The following is a 22,160-nucleotide window of genomic DNA, read 5'->3' on the forward strand; positions in this document are numbered from 1 at the left end:
CCAAGCCAAATTACTAACTACAGACACAAAGTTTAAATAAGATTTTGTCATTTGTGTGCATTGGGGGAAAGGAGAGGAGGGGTCACCAGCCAGTAGCTGGGCAATCACAGTCCAATTCCTTAATACAATTCCTTAATGAAATTACACACCTTTTACACATGAGTACCTTCTTCACAAAGTGAATTACCTGTTGTCAGGTGGATAAGGGGCCTTATGATACTCAGAAAATGGAAGAGGAGACCTCGTGATACTTAGCAGTATGGACGAAAAGGGGGCACTTTAATAAATCTAACTGAAAGTAACCTCATGGGGGAATTTGAACAAAAATTCCTAAGTGGGCAGGTCATGGTGGTTAGTCACGCCTCTGGCCTATAGCTTCTCTAGTAAAAGTTATTTTTGCCCTGTCCATTGTTTTTGTGCATCTTGGTTAACACACCTTTGAAATGCCTCTTTTTCCGACCCCTGGAAAGCTAACACCCTTAAGAGAGCACAAAATTTTGTTAACCATCCTGTAATTCAATCCCTGCCTTGCTTTCTCCCATCTTTATGTAACCATCCTATGTTCCCTCCTAAATTCCAAATGTATAAAAGAAACTACAAAGCTGTCACTTCCCAGATCACTTGAGATCTTACTTCCCAGCAGTGTTGTCAGGTTGGCTCAAATAAACTCTCCTAAAAATTCTCTGCAGGTTTGGACATTTCTTACATCAACGGCAGGGGAGAAGAAGGTGGATGCTGCAGTCCTAGGTCAACAAACCTTAGAGAGATTATTTGAAAGGAATCTGGTGTTTATCTATTCTATTAACAGGTATTAAGGACCTATCAATTTGTGAAGACCTTAACTTTCTGTAAGTGTAGGGCTCTTTTATTAAGGAGGGGCTGATTTCTCCATCACCAGGATACCCTGTATCGGGCCAAGTTGGAGTCATAAGAGTTTGCATTGAGAAGGGAATAGTGGGAATGGAAAGGAAGGTTGGATGTAAAGAAATTTCCAAAGAGTGAGCACAGCCTTGCTTCTTACTACACTGAGAATATAAAGGCTTCTGAATTTACCAGCGGCCTGCAGTGTACCCAGCTACACTCTCTTCCCTCCTGAAAATCAGTAAGTTGTCTATGCATGTTTCTAAGGCCGTCTCCTCACTTATGCCCCAGATTCCACTTCCTCTATTCCCATAATTGTCTTCGCTCTTTCCTATATTACCAAAATTCCTTTCCCACTTTAAGTAATTCATATCACAGAATGCTATAATAGATCTCATCTAAAAACAAAAACAAAACTTCCCCACATTCCTCTCCACTACCAATCCGTTTCTCTCTCACCCCTGCTCTCTTGAATCTATTCCCGAACAGTTTTCAGCTCTACCATCCACTGAAGGAAATCTTGTCAAGGTCACCACTGACTTCTGTATTGTCAAACTCAATGGTCATTTCTCAGTCTTCATATTGCTTGGCCTCTCCGCATGGTTTGCCAAAGTTAGACCCCTCCCTCCCTCTTAACAGTTGTTTCCTTCCTGAAATAACTAATTTTATTACCTGAAAGAGCTGCTTTTTCATTTTCTTTTCCTGGATTCTCCTTTTTCCAGGCCTCTAAAACAGTCACAAGACTCAGTAATCAAACTTCTACTCTTCCCCTATCTACACTCACGTCCTTGGTGCACTTAGTCCCATAGCTTTAAATACTATTTATATATACTGATAATTTCCAAAATTTTACTTCCAGCTCCACCCTCATCCCTAAACCATACATGTATACAACTCCCTACTTTACATCTCCACTTGATTCTAAAAGGCATCACAAACATACACCTTAAATTAAATATTTAATATTCTTCTTACCAAGCTGCTCCTCTCAGTCTTTCCCCAGTTTTGGTAAATGGAAATGCTGTTCTACCACTTACTTAGCCCAAAAACCTTGAAATCATCCTTGACTCCTTTCTTTCTCTCATGTCCCACATCCATTCCATCAGCAAAATCACTTTGTGTCTTCAAAATGTGCCCAGAATGTGATGATTTCTCACCACTTCCACAATCACTCTTATCCAAGTTACCATTAATTCTCACCTGGGTTATAGTAGTAGCCTCCTAACTCTCACCTGTAGTAGCCTTTTACTAAATCCTGCTTGAGAGGCCAAGTAATATAAAGACTGAGAAATGGCCAATGGATTTGGCAATATACGTCATTGCTATCGTTGACAAGAGTGCTTTCGCTGGAACGGTAGGCATGAAAGCCTGACAGAACTGAATTCCGCTCTATAGTGGAATCCTACGTGTTTCCTATATAGTGGTGTATTCTCCTTGTTGATCGTGTAATAACTTGCCAGAGAAGTTCCTGATTCAGAGACTTTGTTTTTCTCTTCCTTCTGCCTAGACCACCCTTTTTCATATAGTCACATCTGGAATACCTGCTTTCTCTCCTGAATTCAGATTTCTCTTAAAACAGTTTCTGAGAGATTTATCAGACCACTTAAAATAAAACCTTCAACTCTCTATCCCTTTATTTTTCTTCATAGCATTTATCACTATCTGAATATATCTATTTATTCGATGTCTTTTCACCCCCTACACACACTAGAATGTAAGCTCCATGAGGGCAAGGGCTTTATTTTGTTCACCACTGTATACCCGGCCTGGCAAATAGTGGGTTCTCAAGACATATGTTTTATAAATAAATAAATGACCTTTGTCTCAAATACACAGAGTTACTACCAAGAACGTGCAAGCATATTCAACTTTAAGAGCTCTGAATATAACCCTTCGGCTTCCAGAAATGTGGGCATGCACCCTTAACATCCCTTAAACATCGCCCTCTTAGAAGACATACGGTAGCCCTTCCGCCCTCGCCCAAACCTCAGAAAGGAGGGGCGGAGGCTTTATGTCATCAGCCTGCGCCCGCCTGCATCGCAACGCGCCGACAGCTGGCGCAGCCCTTCGCTCTCCCGGCCTCCCCCTCCCTGGTTCCGCGCTCTGGTTCCGCCATGGAATCCAACAAGGATGAAGCCGAGCGCTGTATTAGCATCGCCCTCAAGGCCATCCAGAGCAACCAGCCCGACCGGGCGCTCCGCTTCCTGGAGAAGGCGCAGCGACTGTACCCGACGCCGCGAGTTCGCGGTGAGTGTGAGGTGCCGGCGAGACAGAGGGGACATTAGAACTGATGGGGGGAATACGGGAACGGACCGACGGGAGCAGTTGGAGGAGGGGGAGGGGAGACGAGGCGCGGCTACGCCTGCGCACTGGGACGCGCGGTGGCTGCTGGGAGGTGTAGTCTTTCGCTCTCATGCCGCCGCGGGATGCTACAGATAGGATGAGAAGGGCCACCTCGACTTCAGCTTTCCGGGTGTTTGCGGAACCCTCTGAGATTTGGAGTTCCCAAGAATGAGAGGCACTGGCAGACGGGGCGAAGGGAACTAACCTGGAAGCGAAATCGAACTACTTTTCCCAAGCGGCCATTCGGTGGCCCAGGGGCCATTGCCGGCCTGGGAAATGTTATAGTTTAGGAAAATAAGCATAACTCCTCTGAAGGAGAGAAAGGGTTCTAGAAAGGGAAAAAAGACTCCGAACTTCTGACTGCCTGGAAAGGCGTCTTCATATCTTCGCTCCCTTCCTTGGTCGTCTCCAGATGAAGGACAGGGACCACTCTCCCGAAACTAGAGCTACCTTTCCCCTCCACTCCATACCACCACCTTGGACGGTGTGCCCAGAAACCCGGTTTCTCACTCCTTCCTGGAGCCTCTTCACCCGTTTGTGAGATCCAGAGCAGACTGTCTGGAAGACGTTGGCCGCAGCCACCCCCACCCACACTCGCCCCCAAGAGTCCATCAGTGGCTAGTCATATGGACGGCTGGACAGCACCAGGCTGTCATGCTCTGCAGCCCTGGACTGAAGCCTTCCAAACCAGGGAGAGAATAATGAGGTCGTCTCGACTCATCATTTCGCTGTACCTGGAAACCCTGTTTTTCTTTAACCTAAGTCTTCAAAGAAGTTTTTCATAATACAAACTGGAGGAGAGAAAGAGGTAGTCCGTTTAAGATCGGGTTTGTGCCTGCAATTACTATTTAGTAAACCGTCTTGTGTATGCCAGGTACTCAGAATCAGAAGACCAGGGTTATCATCCTGACTGCTACCATGTGATCTTTCTGAGCTTGGATTTACTTACCTAGAAGATCGAAGGGTTGGCACAGATATTGTGAACAACAGTAACACCCATAGGGCTTTTCAATTTAAAAATCTCTTTTGAATGCATTTTTTCACTTGAGCCTACCCTACCAGGGAGGTAGAGCAAAGATTATTATCTTTGTTCTATAGATGAGGAAATATCTCAGAGGCAAGAGACTTACCCAAGAAATCGTTAGAAATTGGAAAGCTCTGTGACTCTGTAAATGTTTACTAAAGGAATATAATGAAATTGAAGAGCAGCTATCGGCCTCCTAACCATCCTTGCCCAGATTATGAAATTGAGAAAGAGGAACCCTGGCAGAAGAGGCTGCCTGGAACGCCTGAATTTTCCTGCCTCCTGCCTCCTGCCTCTTGCATGTTAATCTTTTGGCCTAATTGCATCTTCTCAGGATTTCAGTCTGCATTTTCCAGGACTCCTGAGGTAACCTACTGAAGGAGCTTCTTTATAAAATAAATCACACTGTATAAGAGGAGAGCAGGGTGGGGTAGGGGGGATCTGAATTCTGAATTCGAAGCCTCTGGGGGCTCAGGAGCAGGCAGCCAAGAAAGGATGGTAACAATAGAGCTCGTGTAGATGTTCCTGTCAGCAGGCCTCCTGGGCTAGTTCAGGAGCGTAGATGTCCTTCCTGGGGCTCAAGCATTGGAATTTGCTCAGGCAAAAGAGTCACCTGCTGCATATTTGTCATATTTGTGATATTCTGGGAAAAAGTATATACCTCGTGCCTCTCTGTAAATGTCACCTGTACCATCTCCAGCCCTGCATTGAGCTGACAGGGACCTGGGCTTAATTTAGGCCTGGGATGGGGAGATCTTGGTCAGAAAAATACTAAGTAGTGTTGTCTATCTGGTATTTGATATTTTAGGTCCGAGCTCATTCCAGATGCTCATTAAGTGCAAACAAATTTTTTGTTTTGTTTGCGAAGTTCTCTGCTTGGTGCTAAGTGGTATAGCAGCATTGGCAAGACTTGATCCTTTGCCTTATGGAGTGTATGATCTAGTGAAGGAAACAAATTACAGAAAAAATTATAAGCCATAAAACAATGTCATTAAACAAAAAATAAGCACAGTGTTAGATGCTGAGGACTTAAGGATGGACATGAAGAATCTAGTCCTTGCCCTCCATGGATTGGTTCACAGTCTGGTGATGTGGAGGGGAGTGCCAGGAGTAGGGGGTGTGAAGGACGATCTTCTGAACATTAAATTATAAGCATAGTGAGGACAGAAAAATAATGGTGGATTACAGTGAGAGAAGGCTTTAGGAAGTAGGATGAGAGGCAACATTTAAACTACTTTGGCAGAGGGTAGACTTGGAAAAGGGCATGCTAAGAGAAAGACATGGAGGCTGGAAGTTGTAAGAGGTTTGGGGGAAGGAGTCAAGAGTGGCAAGATTTGGAGGCTGTGCAGGTGGTAATTTGAGTACAGAGAAGATTGAGTTTGGAAAGTAGAATGGGGCCGGATTGTGGAAATTCTTTCCTGCCAGCCCAGGATATTCACTTTATGCTGTATTTAGTGAAAAAACTATTGAAGTTTTTGATGGCAGGAATAAGAGAAGGGTATTTTTCTTAAAAGACAACAGCATGAAGTATTAATAAGAGAGAAGAGAGACTCAAGGTAGAAACCAGTTGGGAAACAATTGCAGGGCCTGAGATAAGGCAGTCTGGAGGAAGATAAGGTCATTGGAGAAAAGGTCAGAGGTACCAATTCTGTGTAAGAGAGGAATGCTGAGAAGAAATGGGGACTCAGAATCCAAACCTGTGTGACTGGGAAGAAACCAAGGCTGAAGAACATGAAAGGGAAGAAATAAGCAGAGTACAAGATGCTAGTGGCTTGTTCCAAAGGAGCTGTCAGGAGAGAGCTCCAGGTCTCAGCTAAAGTCTGGTCTCAGTTTGATGGAGCTCATTGGAGTTGTGCCTGGCTGAAGTCATTGTAGGAAAGTGCGAAATTTGTAGAGAAGGTTGCTATTGTCACTCCCATGGGGCACATCTGTTCTTAACCATAGAGTACAATGGAGCAACAACAGGAAGAGTCTATCCCAGGAGCGAACAGCTGCCAGGTAGCCATGGAGCAACATGTCAGGGAGGTGTTGAGTAGCACTGTCGGTTGCTGCAGAGGCCACATGGGAAAAGGACAAGTTGAGAAATGAAAGGTTAGGATCAAGAGCATTAGTGGAGGATTGGTCTTGGAGAAGTGGAAGGACAGACAAAGGGAAGGTTTAGGGTGAGAGGAGGCTCAGAGCAACCTTGAAGGGTCAAGGGACCTCACAGTGAAAAGGATATGAGGGGACTTGAAACTCAATCTGCAGAAGGTAGCACCGGGGGGCACCAAGGTCTGGACAGTCATGCTGTGCAGCCAAAGTCAGGCACTAAACTGAGATGCCACAGGGCAGATGTAGTAGAGCCAGTCAGTCCCTTTCCGAGAGTTTCTATACAGTGCCTGGCAACCTGGTAGCCACTGGCTTTGCCTGAGGCTTAGCAACGATGGTGGAAGGTACCAAGTTTTCTAGGGAGCTGATGAGAACATCTGTAGGCCTTAGCTTCCCCAGTATACAAAGAAAGGGTTGACCTGAATGATCCTGCAGTGTGTAGGCTGCCTGAAGTTCTATGAAATGGCTGGTTCTGCATCCAAGCTAAGTCAGGAAGGCCATGCTGGGAAGGCCAGTGCACGGGAATGGGGAGGATTAGTTGCCAAGAGGTTTTGGCATTCAGGGCCTAGGAGTGAGAGTTACACAGATACTGGCGAGGGCCAGGGTGGGGTTGTCTACTTGAATCAGCCTTCATGAACCTCACTGAGTGCTCAGCCCTTCCAGTCACCTGATTTCACTGAATCTTACCCCTCAGAGCAACCCTGTGAAGGCAGGGATCATGTCTTCACTGAGGAATTCGATAATTTGACAAGGCTACATGACTGCTTAGCAAAAGAACCAGACTGTCTAGCTCCACTCCCAGACTATTTCCCTACTCTAATCTCCCTTTCCCAGCTCACTTTGAGCATTACAGGTACATGGAGAGAGCCTGGAAATAAAAGTCGCAGTAACAGATGACAGTATTTGCTAGACATTGGGCCAAGTTCTTTATATATGCATTTACGCCTTTACTCTTCCAACTCTCTCATGAGAGAGATACATTTTCATGCAGAAGTTGTTAACTTGTCTAAGATGACCTTGCTAGCAAGTGGCAGAGCCAGGTTTGAACCCAAGCAATGACTCTCCAGTCCGGGTTTGAGGAGGGCACACGCCTGGTGGCTTCGACTATAGAAATGCTTTCACCTCTGCCTCAGCTACCACTCCTCCCACCCGTTTTGGTTTCTTCCACCAGTTTCCCTTTCTAAGTGTCTGCCAGCTTTACTGGGAAGGGGCAAATCAGGATTTGAATGTGGCCATGTCTGTCTACAAATTCCACACTTTCCCACAATGACTTCAGCCAGAGCCACATTAAGACGTTTTACCTCCTACTCCTTTGTGACATTTGCCAATCAGCCACTGTGCCATTTAGGGATGTAACAGTGAGTCAGGATGAGGCAGTCACACCCCCACGGACCTGGTAGAAGGGATATCTGGGCCACAAAAGAGACCTACTTGTCAGCAACCAAAAGTTTCTCATTGCTAACTCAAGCAGGAATCATCTTCTGAACCAGAGCTTTCTTTTTGCAGCCTAGGGAAATTAGAGTGGCTGACTCCGTGTAACTGCCCTGAAAAGCTTCCAGACTATTCCCTGAGAAGTACTGGAGAGAGTCCGTCCCATCTTCTGGCTGACATTCTTGTGTATCGCAATCTAATGGCTGGTCATGTTGTCCTTGGGGTATGTCAGCTCAGCCTGGACCACTGGGGCTTCCAGAAATCTAAACAAACAACTTTTTTAAAAGCCCTTAAAAACTCAGCAAACCAAGCTCCTCCCTCTGTCCCATTTGATCAGCATCTCTTCATCTTCGAGTTTCTTTCTTTGCCATTCCCTTGATGCCTGGCATGGACCTGGCACATGGGACAGTGTAAAATATCATGGTTGCAAGTGGGTCCAAAGCCTGCTAAGTGCTGAAACTTTGCTTTCCTAAGCCTCGAAGCTCCCCACCCCCACCACCTCAAGTCCTCTCATCTTCCTGACCAGCTAGTTCATTGGCCCAGGTCATAATAGCAGCTACTCATTTTGCACTCTTACTGTATGTCAGTCTCCATGCTGGGTGCTTGTACACATTGTCTCATTTCATCTTCATACCCCCATTGTGAGGAAGAGGTTTTACAGATTGACTAGGGTTATAGGATTTAGCTGAGCCGAGATTTGAAACCTGGGTCTTTCTGAATTCTCTTCTATACTTGGAATGACTGGGAAAGTGGTTTCCCCTGCCAGATTTGTGTGGTCCAGGCTAACAGCACAGTTAAGAGCAAGGTCCTGTAAGTTGGACATTATGGGATTCAAGTGCTGCCTACCGAGCTTGTACAGCCATGGGCAAGTTGATCAAATACACAGCTCCTCATAATGGGGATGGTAGTAGTAAGACCTACCTCTAAGGCTGTCGTGAAGACTGGATGAGCTAATACATGCAGCGCACTGTGCCCATACCCGCCTGACATAGTGAGCACGCATCACTGTTGCTCCTCTAAGAGTGCCCTCTCAGGGTTTGCTACAGGAGCTGTTTCTCCACCTCCCTCATGTGGGCCAAACTCAGCTATTAGCTCCTCTGTATGGATTTCCCAGCTGCTGGCTCGATGAGAGCCCGTGAGCAACTAACAGCAGTGGCTCAGGGCACATAGGTCCACTTGAGTCCCAGTGTTCTGTTCTGAGCAAGCCATGCTCAAGGTCCCTTGGGTGAGTCACAGTATAGGGTGTCTGACACCCAGCACAGTGCCTTGAGCCCAGCAGGCACCTGGAACACTTGAAAGAAGCTAGGGCGCACTGGACTATGATGCTGTCCTTTGTCAGCACAGAAGTGTCTTGGGTGCTTGCCTGGGTTCCCAGGGCATTGTGCCCCAGGCAAGACTAGGGGGTTCAGAACTGTTTTGGCTCCTGAAATGGCACAGGAGACTAATGCCAGATATTTGAGCCTGCCCTTACAGAGTTAGCAGGAACCAAGGACTTGGGTATGAATAACCACTAACCTGAGGGTGACAGCTAATGACCTGTATAGACTCTGAACACTGAAGGAGGACATTTGACATGGCCAGCCATTTGAAAAATTTTAAAAAAATCAGCAAGTAGTTAGCACAGCAGATGTTGATCCTGAGTCTCGCACTACCCCTGGCCCTCTGGGGCAAATTCATTGCCCCCGTTCCTCTTCATCGGCTAAGTGTAAGCCTCTAGAAATCCTTCTCGACCAATCTCAGCTGAATCAGATAGTCTTGCTAAGTGGAATGCCCATTGCACAGCACTTTGCTCATCTCAGCTTTTAACAGAGGATGGCTGTTGGACACACTATTTTAAGATTTAAGAAAAAATTGAAGGATTAATAGTTTATTTTGGGGAACAGAAAAAAAGAAAAAAATAGTTTTTTCTTATGCAGAGTTTAAAATGACCTATATATACCCTGCTGACTCCTGAGGACTGTGGGGCCTGAGAGAGCAGGTGACTATCCCGCTAGCCCCCCACAGGCTCGAGTCAGGAAAAGGGCTTGTGGCTTAACAGGGAAAATAAGCAGGTAGGGTACATGGCCTTGTTGGAGCAGGAACCTTGAATGGTTTCCTTTCCTCGCACAGGCCTGATCGAGTCCCTCAACCAGAAACCACAGTCTGCTGGTGACCAACCCCAACCTACAGACACGACACATGCAACCCATAGGAAAGCAGGTGGATCCGACACCCCCTCGGCCAACGGCGAAGCCGGAGGAGGAGAGAGCACCAAAGGCTACACTGCAGAACAAGTAGCAGCCGTGAAAAGGTAGAGGGCTGGGCCCAGAGGGCAGGGGTCGGGGCCCCATGGTGGTGGGAAGTTCTCAAGTCTAGAGACGGCTTCCTGTGGCACATCCTCCACCTCACTGCTACCTATGGTCTGTATGGGCCCTGGGAGGGTCTTAAAGATGGAGAAGGTTCCAGTGGTCAGGCTCACCGGGCCCTGGAATATAGTGTGAGAATCAGGGCTCCACTCTCTCCTCCCACCGAGACAGCCCACAGCAGAGGCTGGAAACGCTGACACCGCTGGCTTCCTCTGCTGCTGGCCAGGCAGGCCTGGCCTCTTTACACAGCTCTGTTTGTCAGATAGAAATGAAGCCTGGTCTGCTCCACCAGATTTTCCCCCAACCCACACCCTCAACAAAGACCCTTTCAGACCAGAGCCTGTGTGGAGTAAAGTGGAGACAAAAGACAGTTATCCCTCCACGGTTTGGGCTCAATACTGGCTGAGACGGTCCAGCCAAGGCTTCTCAGGAGTAGAGACCCCAGGTCTTATTTCTCCCCAGGCCTCCCCCCAAACTGTCCTCGAGATCCCTCCACAGTCATTCCCACATGGTCCTGGCTGCTAATTTCAGGACTGGGGTTCAGCCTGCGTGCAACCTAGCATGACTGTAGTTTGCCATAAATGCACATGACAAGTTTACATTTTTCTGACAAGACAGGGTTTTGACCAGACAAGTCTATCAGCTGTAAGCAGTAGAAACTGATTGAGGGGAGACAGGAAAGCTTGGAAAAGGCCAAGAATCAGGGTCTCCAGGGACCCAAGAAATAAGAATTGATGCAAGAGAAGCAGAGTCTCTTCAGGGTCCTGAGATAGGGTGAACAGATGCCTGTTATGGCCTTAGTGTTGCCCACTCGAGAATCAGATTGTCAGGAGGAGACAGCTAGCCGAGTTTGGGCCACACCTGCCCTTGGGCAGAGAACCCTGATTGATAGTCTTTCTGAGGTTTCCTGCAGTGAGGGTGCTTTTGGCAAAGGGCAGTGGTTCCTGGCCTGGCAAACAGAGCAGCTGCCCCCTCTTAAGTCCTAAATGTATTCTTGGTGTTTCCACGGGGCGCTGCTCAGATCCCATCCCAGCTGGAGCTTCCTGATGCTCCCTTGTTCTCTAGGTCTGACTTGTTCCCCTAAGTCAACTCAGAGCTGTGTACCCTTGCCACTTATTCCTCACCCACCTCAGTGCCACGGGCCCATGTAGAGCTCCCCCACATGCTCTTCTCTCCCATCAGGGTCAAGCAGTGTAAAGATTACTATGAGATCCTGGGGGTGAGCAGAGGGGCCTCAGATGAGGACCTGAAGAAGGCCTACCGCAAGCTGGCCCTCAAATTCCACCCAGACAAGAACCATGCACCTGGCGCCACTGAAGCTTTCAAAGGTAAGCCAGCCCTGGTTTTCTGACGTTTTGGTGTTTATATCTCCTGTCCTTAGGAGTGAATCAGAGACTTTTCCAGGAAGTAGTCTTGGATCTAAGTCCTACAGACTCAGGAGCTGCTTCCTAAGAAGGTCCTAGTAACCACCCCTAGCCTCACAGTTCTGTCAGAGCTAAGATAGTGCCACCTCTGCCCGGGGATTAGAGGAAGAGAACTGAAGCAAAGGAGGACCCATGGCTTCTCCAAGGCTGCACAGTGATTGAGGAGAGGCAGCAGTTCTCCTGACTCACCTCTATGCACTTCCCCATCTTGGGATCTTGGCAGCAATTTTCCTTGTGCTGAGAAATTGGGCAGCCCCGTGTCAGGGCCTCTGGCCTGGTGACCTCCTCAGCACCATAGCCAGCCTCCCCCCAAACCCCATTACACATACACTCTCTTTCTGTCTTACTCCACACATACCCTAGGGCCTGCAGCAGGGGACAACACAGTCTCTCTAGCCTCAGGGCCTGTTGGTTCTGGGATGAGTATTTTGTTCTGGCTAAAATCATCAGCTGCCCTTTAACCATTTGTATTTTCATTGAGTCTGTCAGGCATACAGGTGCAGACTCTGTGCCAGCACTATTACTGGGCATTGCAATTTCACATCTCCCCAGACATCTCTTCTTTCATGCTTGCCTTGTCCTCCTTGTCTTAGGCTCACCTCTCTCTGGGATATAGTATAGTGACTAGACCCTCCTGGCCCAGGTAGGGTACTGCACAGTACTGGGCCTGTGGCCATATCTGGGTGAGGAGCCAGTGGCAGAGCGGACCCCTGAGACCTAGTGTGCTGTCTTTGGGGGCCCACTGCAGGTATTCCATTCCAGACTGCTTGGGATTGGTCCTACACAGGACAGTCTGCAGGCATCATCCCCTGCTGCCTGTCAGCCAGCTCCAGAAGGACAAGGAGAATCAGAGTAGGGAGGCAAGGTAGCTGTAGTTAATGTTTCTCTGGCCTGACCTCTGCCTGCACCCTGCTCTGAAAGGCAGTGAGGGGCCAGATCTGACCTTAGAGCCTTGTCAGAATGGGAGGAGGAGGGGAATTCTCCTTATTCTCAGGGGTTGCAGGTTGCAGATGCAGGTCTGACACACTCTTGTAAAAGAGTGGGCTGCTTGAGAGGGAGCAGGAGACTCAGGAGAGCCCAAGCTGACATCCTTTGGGGCACAGGCTTCCCACCTGGGGAGCTCTCCTAGGGAGGCCTCAGGGCCAGGCAGAAGAACAACAGCTGGGACCTGGAGCTCGGGGAAGAGAGGGCGCCTCGGCCAGGCCACACTACCAGCGGCAGAGGAGCCTGGACTGGAACTGGGACTTTGGCCTCTCCTGGAAGTTCCTGCTGCTTCCAGTTCGCAGCAGCACATCATATGTCTGTTTAGACCTCATGTTACACTGTGACTTTAAGATTGCATAACCTGCAGATTGGAATGCCCCACCCCACTGGGCATCTCGCAAGGGAGGAATAGGTGTGGGGTCATAAAGTCAGAGAGCAGACTTGAAGCAAGACATACCTGGATTTGATTCCTGGCTCTGTAGTATCAGAGCTCTGTGACCTTACACTGAACTTCTCTAGGCCTGTTTTCTCATTGATAAAATGGAAATGGGGTTGCTGTTGGAATAAATAAGAGAATGCCCATAAAGGGCCTGGTGTGTAGAAAAAGTTGGACTCTCATCATGAGGTGGAGAGCGAGGAGCCTGAGTGTTAATCCTCCACCCAGCCCAAGCTGCCCAGATCCACTTACAGGTATTCCCGCTTGCCCAACAGCTGAACTTCCCAGTGGCCCCAAGGACTCCTGCTTCCTAAAGCACCACTTAAGTACTTTAGGAAGTGAGCTCTTGGCTTCCATGAGAGCCTCCACCCGCACTCCTAACATTCCGCAGCCCTGACCTTTCTAACTCCTTTCTAGCCATTGGCACAGCATATGCAGTACTTAGCAACCCTGAGAAGAGGAAGCAGTATGACCAGTTCGGTGATGACAAGAGCCAGGCAGCCCGTCACGGCCATGGGCATGGGGACTTCCACCGTGGCTTTGAGGCCGACATCTCCCCTGAAGACCTCTTCAACATGTTCTTTGGTGGTGGCTTTCCGTCTAGTAAGTTCCCAACCCTCCCCACAGCCAGGTCTCCCCGGAGGTGATAGTGGGAGACTGGATGCCAGCCTCTCCCTTTCCCAGCAGCCCCACTCCTGACTCAGTCCCTCTGACCCCCAGGTAACGTCCACGTCTACAGCAACGGCCGTATGCGTTATACCTACCAGCAAAGGCAGGACCGCAGGGAGAACCAGGGTGACGTGAGTGAGGAAGGCGCTGGGGAGACCTGGGGCGGGGGGCTAGTGACATGCCCAGCAGTGACATGCCCAGCTGTCCATTCTGGGATGGTAGTATTCCCACAACTCTCAGCCAAGGAGCCATCTTGGGCCTCCCTTGCCATTCTGCTGTGTGACACCAGAGGGAGCCTCACTCCACATCGTCCACTGGAAGGAGTGGGGATTTGATGGCTTCTTTTGGAGAATGTAATGCAGAATGTTTTCCACCTATAGGCAGGGTGGAGTGTGAGCAGCCTTTGTGCAGTTAGTTCATTTACTCATAGAGCGAAAGTAACATTTTCAAGCAGTGGAAAGTTTCATGAGAGAATTGTAAAAGGTGACAAATAGGTGCTGACCCTTCTTTTCAATACTCAAAAATGTATGCAAAAGCTATAACAAGACACGGCTTCAAACACATTTTGAATGCCACAAGAGCAGCTAGCTGAGTAAAATTAAAATACTGTGAACAACCCTGGAGCATTTAAAATTATGGCAGGCAGAGGGGTTCCCTTTTGCTCCAACAATGTGGCCTTATGCTTTGATTTATTTTTTTAAACTTTTATTTTGCATGTATTTAATACAGAGAAGAATTTTTAAATCACAGATTATCACACAGTGAAAAAATTGATATTTATGATTTTCTAACTGGTAATTTTTTAATCGGCAATATATTTGTATAGTTTAAAATTCAAAAAGGCAATGTAGTGAAAATCTCCCTCCAGCTCTGCCCCCCCTTCTCCTGGAGGCAGCCACTTTTGCTCATTTTTTTGGTAGTCTCTCAAAAGTAAATGCATATACCCACCTTCCTCCTGTATTTGACACCAGCTGCTGTTTTGTTAGTATCTGGGGAAGCTGGCAAGTAGAGGGGCGTATGTATTTTAGGGACCTATGAGAGGGAAAGGAAGAAGGTATTGTCATGGCCTGCTTTCATGGAAACTGCCTCCCACCACCCGAGCTACACTGTGCTGAGGGAGCTGGTGGTGACTGTGGCTGACGACAGACTCCCACCCAGTTCCAGCTTGGGTGACCACTGGCTCTTCCTTCCAGGGCGGGCTGGGGGTATTCGTCCAACTGATGCCCATCCTCATCCTGATCCTCGTGTCAGCTCTCAGCCAGCTCATGGTCTCCAGTCCACCCTACAGTCTGAGCCCAAGGCCGTGAGTACCTGTAGCTGGGGGTGAGGCTGGGATGTTGGGCAGATTGGGACTATATCTCAGCAGCCATCTGGGACTTTCCTTTCCATCCTACAAGTTTTTGATCACAATGCAGAAAGCTGGCTTAGAATCAAGAAAATATACTTTCCCTGTTGAGCAGAGGTTCTTGATTTTTATTTTTACTTTGCTTTTTTTATTTTAATTTTTTTTGGATAAGAGGAATTTTCGTTATATCCTCTAGTAGTTTGTTTGTTTGTTTGTTTGTTTGTTTCTCTTATGGTGACATCGGTTAACAAAATCCAGTAAGTTTCAGGTGTATAATTCAACAGGAAGGCATTGTGTAAGCAGAGAGGTTCTTAATCTTTTTATGATCACAGTCCCCTAAGAAAACTTAATGAAAACCTCAGATCTTTTCCCTGAAACACTGTGCACGCGCGCACACACACACACACACACACACACACAATTTTGCATGTGATTTCACGGACTTCATGACCCAACCCCCCATATTGTCTGTTGACCTTGAGATAAGAACCTCTGTTCTTATGCTCAGGGTAGGGGCTCTAGGGCCATGAAAAGAACAAGAGCCATGGAAAGAACAAGGGCTCTAGAGTCAGACAGCAAAATTGGCTTTCAACCCTAGCTCCTCTGCTACCTAAGCAGCTGTGTGACCTTGGACAAGTTACATAACTTATCTGAGTTTTGGTTTCCTCATCTATAAAATGGGAACAACATCTCCCTGCTTGTGAAAATTAAATGAACGATACACACAAAATTCCAGGCTCATTAGAAATGCTCAACAATATTTGTTGAATGAATATGTGATCTCAACTGCCAATAGTGAATTTGAGCAAGTTATTTGATTTTTAAGGTGTTAGCTCCCCTAATTTATTTCTAGCACTTGACCTACTAGATACTCAGCTTCTACTGATGGAAACCCTTTGCTCCCACCCACCAAGCAGCTTGGCTCTAGCAGGGAGCCTGGCAGCATCCCTCTCAGCCAGCAGGGGGCAGAGTCTGTCCACTGGGCCCACACTAGCCAGCGCAGGCTCTCTGTGGCCTAATGCCAGCCCTTTACAGCTGGAGAAATGAGAAGCAGCATTGGGCAGGCAAGGACTGTTCTCCCTGGAACACTGGCTCCTGCCTGCATGTTGAGGCTCTTTCCACAGCCTGTGAGCCTGCTTCTGGAGCTGGAATATAGAATCTGAGAGCTGGAAAGATACAACTCCTGGGAAGTTGAAGGCAGGCAGGCCTTCAGCAAGGATTGGCTTAGGGGATGAATGAGGAAACAGAGGCACAGGGAGCTCAAGTCATACAGCTTGTCAGAAATGGAGCTCAGACTCATGCCGGGTTCCCTACTACCCTGACCAGGATCTCTCAGAAAGGGGCTTCTCCCCAAAGTTCCCCGAGTCAACAGTGTAGTGAGCAAGGAGCCTGAGGAAGAGCTTGCCCTAGGCTGAGCCACTCATGGGAGAAACATCCTGCCTTTTCTTCAGACCTTCATTTTGGTTAGTGTGCAAGTTCCTCTTCTAGTTTGGGAGGTAAGCAACTACTGTGGCCTGCGTTGCACCTCCTGTCAGGGGCCTCATCTCCATAGAGCTTCCCTGGGCCTGGGACCAGTGCCCACATTGTGCCTGGTGTATTTCTGGCCAGGTCGGTGGGCCACATCCACAAGCGAGTCACTGATCACCTCAACGTCATCTACTACGTAGCAGACACCTTCTCTGAGGAGTACACAGGTTCCAGCCTGAAAACAGTTGAACGGAACGTGGAAGATGATTATATTGCCAACCTCCGAAACAACTGCTGGAAGGAGAAGCAGCAAAGTGAGTGTGCGTGTGTTGGGGGCACAGAGCTCAAGAGCAAAGAATGGGAAAACCCTGCTCCCTCTGTGATTTGTGGGCCCAGCACCTGCCACTGCCCCGCACCAGCCACCTCCAAGCTAAGAGCTGGGCTCTACTCCTGTGTTTCCCTGGGGCCAAAGCCAGGGGACACCTGGAGATTTCCTCTCAGTTCCCATAAATCACTGCAATCAGCCTGTTTGGCTACAGGTAAGTACATAGAGATTTGAGCAGATCTCCTGGTCACCCCTCTAACTGGACATCTGGCTCTATCTGTAGGACCCTGAGGAGGTCTTACCAGGATGACAGGTTCTTACCTTGGCTGGCCTCACCCATACTCTGTAGAAAGGGCCTCTGTCCCCCTCCCAAGTTGGAATCATAGTCTTTGCTCCTTCAGGGTCCTCCCTAAAGGGGGGCGAGCGTGGCCCCCGCTCCTGAGCCTGTCACAGCCTTCCTCCTGTCCCTGCAGGCTAGGCAGGTGCCCTAGCAGCCTTCAGTAGGTATCGGTTTGTGTCCTAACCCTGCCCCATTACTTTGCAGAGGAAGGCTTGCTATACCGGGCCCGCTACTTCGGCGACACAAATATGTACCACAAAGCACAGAAGATGGGCACCCCAAGCTGTAACCGACTGTCAGAGGTGCAGGCCTCCCTGCATGGATAGTCCTGGGCCAGCCACGCTACCGAGGTCCAAGTATGAGCCAGGGCCTCCTCTGCCCTGCAACTCCTGGCAGCTCTGGCCCTGATCATGAGACACAGAAGGGTGGGAGGGAGGGAGCCTGGTCATGATGGCACAGACTCCTTGTCCCCAGCCTGACCTCTAGCCTGTAGGGTTGGGGCAGCTCTGGGGCATACTGGGAAACTGAGGTCGGCTTCAGGCCTCTACTCTTCACCCTACACCCACCCTGTTCCCTGGCTCTGGGGCTATGGGGTACCCAAGAGCTAGGCAGAAGGGGGAGCCCAAGAGCCACTGTGCCTCCTTGGTCTGTTCCAGCCATCAAGTCCCTTTTTCTTTATTATCTGTGCCCTGATACTTAGGCCACTGAATATTATTGGGCCCAGAAGAGCCCCCACACACTCGCCACCAGGGAGAACCATGTGGGAACAGGTGGGCCAAGAGCCCTTCTCCCCCTGCCCTTCCAGACAGTAGGAAACAGAAAAAGACTGGAGCCCAACAGTGGGCAGGGGAGGGAGCCAAAAGGCTGGGAGCCTGAGAGGCCTCTGCGCCAGGACTAATCCTCTCTGGTGGGATCACATGCTGGCTCAGTCTTGCTCTCGCTCCTCCTCCTTCCCCCTCGCTCCTCCTCCCTCAGTCCCTTGCTGCTATGCCAGGAAGCCTGGAAGCCACAGTCATTCAGCCTGCCCAGGCGTCTCACCTGTGGTCTGAGGAAAGGAACAGAAAGTCATAAGTTCAGGGTCAACTGCAGAGCCCTCAGCACAGAAGGGACAGGAAAAAAATGAAAGTTACTGATAGCAGGCTCCCTGATTCCTTTACCCCTATGTGTGGGTTGTGGGCTCTGCTCCCAGCATTTTCCAGAGGGGACAACTTGGACCAAATCCAGAGGAATGTGGGCATAACCGGTTAAGGGCCTTTTCATGTTGGTACCCTGTCCACACCTCTGCCTGCGTCCCCTTGGCAGGGATCCAGGTACAGGCTCTCTGCTTTGAGCTTGTTTGCTTGTGCCTCCAGGAGAGTGAAGCAGACTGCAGAAAGGCAGTTGGGTGCGGCTGAGGTGGGCAGGACAGCAGCAGGGAGGGTTGCTTGTTCCTGTGGGCTGAACTAGAGACTCTGGGCACGTGACTGCCAAGCTAACTGTTACTATTCTCCTCCCCAGACCATGAAATCCCTGGAGAATTTTTGGTGACATGCACTGAGCCAAGGTGATGGACTTTATATTTAAGGAAAGACATAAAAAGAAAAAACATTAAAATGGAATTGGAGGCCGAACGCCGTACAACCGCCCTCTCTCTCACCCAGTTAATGCAGAAAGCTCTTAGGACAGACAGGAAAACTGGCCACGGGACTGCTTCCCTTCCTCCCATGGCTGGCAGAGGCTCAGGCTCCACATCAGCTCTCTCCTAGGATACAGAAACCATGGCAACGAAAGTAGAATGTAAAACTTGCAGCAAATGTCTGTGGGAAGGGCTGGGGGAGGGGGCACCCAACTGCCTTTCTTCCCCCTCCCAGGAGCTTCTGGTCACCTCTCAGTGCAAGCCAGTCAGAGGTGTTGGCCAAGGACAGAGAGGAGGCAGAGAGAACTCTCCAGAGAATGTAATTTATAGATGCACGTATATGTGTATATATATATATCTATTTATATGTAAATAGCATATATAAAGATATATATATATATATACACACATATATAGTCTACTTTTTAAACTATGCAGGGATTTGGTTAAGTTGTTTAGCTGATTTCTATTTTAGAAAACGAGGACTGTTTGGGGAAGGCAACCTGGTCCTTCAGAGGCTAGACGTTAGCCACAGCTGACAGCATAGGAAAGCCGGGTCGTAGCTTTTAAGAGTCCCCTCAATCCCAGCCTGTTTTTGATGGCAGCAGCAATCATGATAGTATAAATCTGTAGAAAACTTGTGACAGTTGCCAGGTTTTGAAGGTTTGTGGTTAAGCTGAAGGAGAGCAGGCTGTGAGGGGAGAAAGTGCCCTTAGGGCCACATGCCAGGTCAGTATTGAGTCATGGTAGAGGCCCCAGACTGTCTTCAGGGGTGAGACCACCCACCTCAAGCTTTGGCCAGCTCAGATGGGCTCTTTGTCCTGGTGCCCAGGAGCCCTCTGATCCCTTGCCACAGAGAACAGCAGGGTTGGGAGGGGGACCAGGTTTTGCCTAGCCACCTTCCCCCCTTATCCCTAAGTGAGTTTTGCCTTATAGGTGCCACAGGGCACAGATTCATTGTTGCCACTGGTTTTTCCTGAGTCATACACCAAGGACTCCAGAAGGCTCTTCCTCCAAGAGTCAGCCAGGTGGTACCCAGGACCCCAGGGCAGCAGCCGACTCCTGAAGAAAGTCCACACCTGCGGGCACCTCTGTCTCTGCCCTCCGTGGACATGATGCCACTCGGCCTTCTCTTCCACTTTGGACAAAGGATGCACCTGAACCAGAAAGGTTTTCTTATCCTCACTTTCAAATGAGGATTTTTCTCAAAACAGCAGTTGCTGCCAGGAAAAGGGAGGGAGATTTTATTTATTCCCACAGGTTCAACTGGGTCTTTTGGAATTACCGTTTTTCCCGAATTTCCCTCTGGCAGTGGGTGTTATTGAGCCTGCCATCTTCCAAAGCCTTACTTCCCCAAGCTACCAGCCAGGAGGTGATAACCATCCTCCCAGAGCTTCTCCTGGCTCTTTTTTTAAAGTCCTCCAACAAATGAGATTCCTGCTGGGAAAGGAAGCTTGGTAAAGAAATGTCAAATCTGGTTTTTGAACAAGGTCCTGCCCTGTGATGAAGCAGCCACCCGGGCCCAGAGAGATGATGAGAACTAGACATGGGCAAGAGTGCCCCATTGAGGTGGCCCTGGTGCTCTGCCCCACCACTCTGACCAGCTGGTCATGGTAGATGTCCCTAGACAGGCTGACCCATGTGCAATAAGAACATAGATCCTAAAGGATCCCCTGAGAAGCTGTATTTCTTGAATTAGAATTCTGAAATTGTACATCTATAAATATATGTTTATTATGTGATTGGCTGTGCTGGGTCTGCATTGAGCAAGGGGGCTAAGGTGGGGGCCACAAACATCTGTTGCTACTAACATCCCACAAAGAATTTTTGGTGTCAAGCCTGAATGTCCCCCTCACCCCTTGCTCCAGCTGACAGCCACTTAGGTCACCAGTGTTGTTCCAGGGCTGACTCCATCCAGGTAAAGGGTAAGGGACTCAAGCCAGGACCCTGGGGTCCCTGATGCCAGTCCTGGGTTGGCAACCAGGACATGATCTCCTCTGCTTCCCCCTGTTCTGCTCCCTCCACCCTTTCAATTCTATCAGGCCTACTGTGAGCAAAAGGATTCAGGATCTTTCTTTTCCCCTGCCTGGAGCTCAAGCCCAGGAGGGGAAAGTTCTCTGAGTTTCTATCTCTGGCTGCACAGTCTTCCCAGCCATCCTTCCCACACCACCCCCACAGCCCGCCCTCTCCCAGAGGTCGGAAAACTTAAAAATGAGGCAGCCCAGATCGGGGCTTCCTGTGAATGGAACAGCAGATTTGCCTGGGCCTCCCAGAGACAGAGCTCTGCAGCCCTGACTGGCGGCCCGAGGCCCCTCCCACTGCTGCTCCAGCCAAAGACAGGCGGGCTGCCTGGTGGTGCCACTGCAGCCTGAGAGCTTATTGGTTGCCCTGCCCGGGGTCACCACAGCCTGTCCTGCCTGGTCTGCGAGCTGCCACTTGTTAGCTGCAGTTGGCAGAGGCAGTGCCAGCCACCCCCATTTACCCAAGCTGTCCCGGTGCAGCTCAGCAAGCCAGAAGGGGCGGGACAGACTCCCTCCAACTGTTTGCTGCAAAAAAAGAGCCTTTGACAAGTGTTCCCCACCCACTGTCAGGTGGAAAAACCACTAGCCCATTCAAGCTCCCAGGACCCGCCAACTTATCTCCACATCTCAGGCTGCCCCCCAGGTCTCTAAGGGAACTGCTACTAGGAGCACATATTGTGGCCCAACTGTATCGTCATCCCCACCCTGGCAAAGTCACCTGGCTGTCTAGGGCAGGCACACGTAGGCACACAGTGCCAAGAGTCAAGTAAACAGACACAGTGTTCTGGAGCCACTCAGAATCTTTACCAGACGTCACACCATGTGATTTGGGTGAGTCAGCCCATTTCCCAGAGCAGTAAGCTGAGGCTTAGGGGAGGGAATGCAGCGACCAATGGTCTTCGTGAAGTTGTGCATGTCTTTATGGGTGTATATAGCAAAGTAATCATTCTGCAAACATTCGCTGAACCCAAATTCACTGTCCTCAAGGAGAGCAACCCCATTTGTGCCAAGCATAATGGTGTAAGACCTGAGTTCAAAAGGGAAGAAAGGCCGCACTAAGGAAAATGGAACTTAATCTGAGGGGCTTGGGCTGGGGATGGATGGGCTTCCCGCAAAAGCAGGCACACTCTCTCCTAGCTGACAAAGGTGTCCACCCAGTTGCGCAAGATAACTTCCCTAAGTTGGCATCACCCCCAAGAGGCAGCATAGTAGATCAGTTGTTGGGTGTCATTATGGACCCCGCAGCCCCACTGCCTGGGCTGGATCTATCTACTGGCTGTGTAGCCTTGGGCATGTCACCTAACCTCCCTCTGCCTGAGTGTCCTCATTTTCAAAATGGGAGTAAAAAACAAAACAAAAATCCACCTATCTCATTGAGTTATTGTGAGGAATAAAAGGGTTATCACATAGACAGCACTTAACAGGGTGATACATAGGAAGCT

The 22,160-nt window shown here is 49.1% G+C and overlaps 1 protein-coding gene across 4 annotated transcripts; it reads left to right on the top strand.

The window, feature by feature from the left end:
* Positions 1-2,811: 2,811 nt before the first annotated feature.
* On the top strand, positions 2,812-20,439 carry DNAJB12 (DnaJ heat shock protein family (Hsp40) member B12). 4 transcript variants are annotated; one of them, XM_016162320.2, is made up of 9 exons: positions 2,812-3,108; positions 9,857-10,037; positions 11,275-11,420; positions 13,354-13,539; positions 13,657-13,736; positions 14,799-14,908; positions 16,559-16,731; positions 17,287-17,384; positions 18,580-20,439. In XM_016162320.2, exons 1-9 carry the CDS (start codon positions 2,976-2,978, stop codon positions 18,607-18,609), a joined length of 1,137 nt encoding a protein of 378 aa, XP_016017806.1. In that variant the 5' UTR covers positions 2,812-2,975; the 3' UTR covers positions 18,610-20,439. The 4 variants fall into 4 exon arrangements, with proteins under 4 accessions (XP_016017806.1, XP_016017807.1, XP_036078842.1 ...); XM_036222949.1 differs by having other exon boundaries at positions 2,907-3,108; positions 17,287-17,438; XM_036222950.1 differs by having other exon boundaries at positions 2,907-3,108; positions 17,287-17,432; positions 18,580-18,699.
* The last annotated feature ends 1,721 nt before the right edge of the window (positions 20,440-22,160 follow it).

This window comes from Rousettus aegyptiacus, unplaced genomic scaffold (assembly GCF_014176215.1).
Source record: "Rousettus aegyptiacus isolate mRouAeg1 unplaced genomic scaffold, mRouAeg1.p scaffold_m13_p_6, whole genome shotgun sequence".
Taxonomy (NCBI): Eukaryota; Metazoa; Chordata; class Mammalia; order Chiroptera; family Pteropodidae; genus Rousettus; species Rousettus aegyptiacus.

Bases quoted from the DNA above. Each gene is read 5' to 3' on its own strand.
- DNAJB12 (XM_016162320.2), top strand. From the start codon at position 2,976: ATGGAATCCAACAAGGATGAAGCCGAGCGCTGTATTAGCATCGCCCTC. The intron at 3,109-9,856 runs GTGAGTGTGAGG...TTCCTCGCACAG, and splicing joins CCCGACGCCGCGAGTTCGCG to GCCTGATCGAGTCCCTCAAC. The intron at 16,732-17,286 runs GTGAGTGTGCGT...ATTACTTTGCAG, and splicing joins CTGGAAGGAGAAGCAGCAAA to AGGAAGGCTTGCTATACCGG.